Source organism: Apium graveolens, chromosome 11 (genome assembly GCF_009905375.1).
Source record: "Apium graveolens cultivar Ventura chromosome 11, ASM990537v1, whole genome shotgun sequence".
Classification (NCBI taxonomy): Eukaryota; Viridiplantae; Streptophyta; class Magnoliopsida; order Apiales; family Apiaceae; genus Apium; species Apium graveolens.
This window is the reverse complement of record NC_133657.1, coordinates 192,049,092-192,050,664: the sequence shown is the minus strand read 5'-3', so window position 1 is coordinate 192,050,664 and position 1,573 is coordinate 192,049,092. Positions and strand designations below refer to the sequence as shown.

The window sequence follows — 1,573 nt, the reverse complement described above, 5'->3', positions numbered from 1 at the left end:
GATACGTTGTCGTTTAGTTGGCATATAACCGACCACTAACGTCGGTCGGGTTTAAGGTGACCAAATCAACGTTGGTCGGTAATGTCCGGTCGGTTTTACCCTATTTTCTTGTAGTGTTATGCACCTCTTCTAGAGGACGCGTCTCCTCTAAATTAAACCCTAGCTCTATTCACTCCAAGTGTGCTATATATAAAAGGCCCCTGACCAAGTCAAATATTCACCAATACACGACCCATCAAATATATCTCAAAACATTTTGGTCTCTGTTCATCTCAAATCCTTCATATTTTCGTGATTTTGTGAAGTCAAAGGAATGGAAACCGAGTTCAATGGCCATGACAGCAAATGGATTGTTTTGTATGATCCAGCCCTACATTTCGTTGAAGAAAAAATCAGCAACAAAGATTTTAATATTTTCCATGCAATTGAAAGGAAGCTATTCTACAGGCTAGTCTATAAACTTGGTCGAAATATTGATGAATCTATGCATGTAGTGGCATTCCTCATCTGGCTCGAAAGAATCCATTACAGCCACAACCCCGTCCACAAAGTGATTGCATGGCCGTTTCATCTGGTTGATGAACTTTCCGATGAAATTGGAGGATTTTTAAAGTGCCTAGAGAGAGAGAAAATAGGTAGCGAGTACATTTGTCTGTATTCCGTTCGAAAGTTATGTTCTCGCCACATCAAGTTGTTCGAGTTTCACCATAAAAGGAATAGTATTCTTGAGAGTATTGCAAATATTATATCAGAAGTTTGTAAGAAGGCTTTCAAGGACATACTGATAGTTGATAGTGAGTTTGCCGATGTAGAAGCATAGAAAATGGGGTTCGATGTAGAAGTGAGTTTCCATGGGGGTTTCCGGAAATAGGGCTTGGAGGAAATATAGGCTCCATAAAGCAAGTGACGAACAACCATTGAATGTTCGAATCGTTGGTTTATGCTAGATATGTGTTTCTCTATGCATTTTAAAAACACACTACACTCCTTGGTTTGTTAAAAATCTGAAAGATACAAGAATTTCTAATAACATATATATTAAATGTATACTAATATCCATCCAATAAATCCAGCATTCTGCAAGAAGAAAGTGATAGTTTGCTACAGCCTAAATACAATATAGTTGCTCTTTCATATATCAATTGAAAGCAGTACTATTAATGGTACTTATTTAGTCATATATAGCACACACATTAATTTCCATAGGGATCACAATGGACACTAAGCTTCATAGCAGCACCATAGTTAAAAAACTTGGCACAAATGAGATAGTAGGCGAAATTCACCATTCCAATTCCTGACATAATCCAGTAAACATAATCCGCTCTTCCTTCATTAATATCATCAGGCAAGCAGTCTGTAGCTCGACGTATTAATCCAATAACCAGAGCACTTGAATAAAAGCCAATTCCAACTATCAAAGATATCATGGTAGTCGCAGTGTTCCTTAAGGATTCTGGAAATTCTTGATAATAAAATGCAACCTATCCCGAAAACTGTAATGCCTCACTGATCCCGATAATTTTTAAGTTTATCACTAGACAAAATGCCAATAAAATTTTTGGTATAACAA

The 1,573-nt window shown here is 37.0% G+C and overlaps 1 protein-coding gene across 1 annotated transcript; it reads left to right on the top strand.

Annotated features, from left to right (window-relative positions):
* Window positions 1–313: 313 nt before the first annotated feature.
* LOC141696330 (uncharacterized) lies at window positions 314–820 on the top strand. The gene has a single exon (XM_074500485.1). It carries the CDS (start codon window positions 314–316, stop codon window positions 818–820), a length of 507 nt encoding a protein of 168 aa, XP_074356586.1.
* The last annotated feature ends 753 nt before the right edge of the window (window positions 821–1,573 follow it).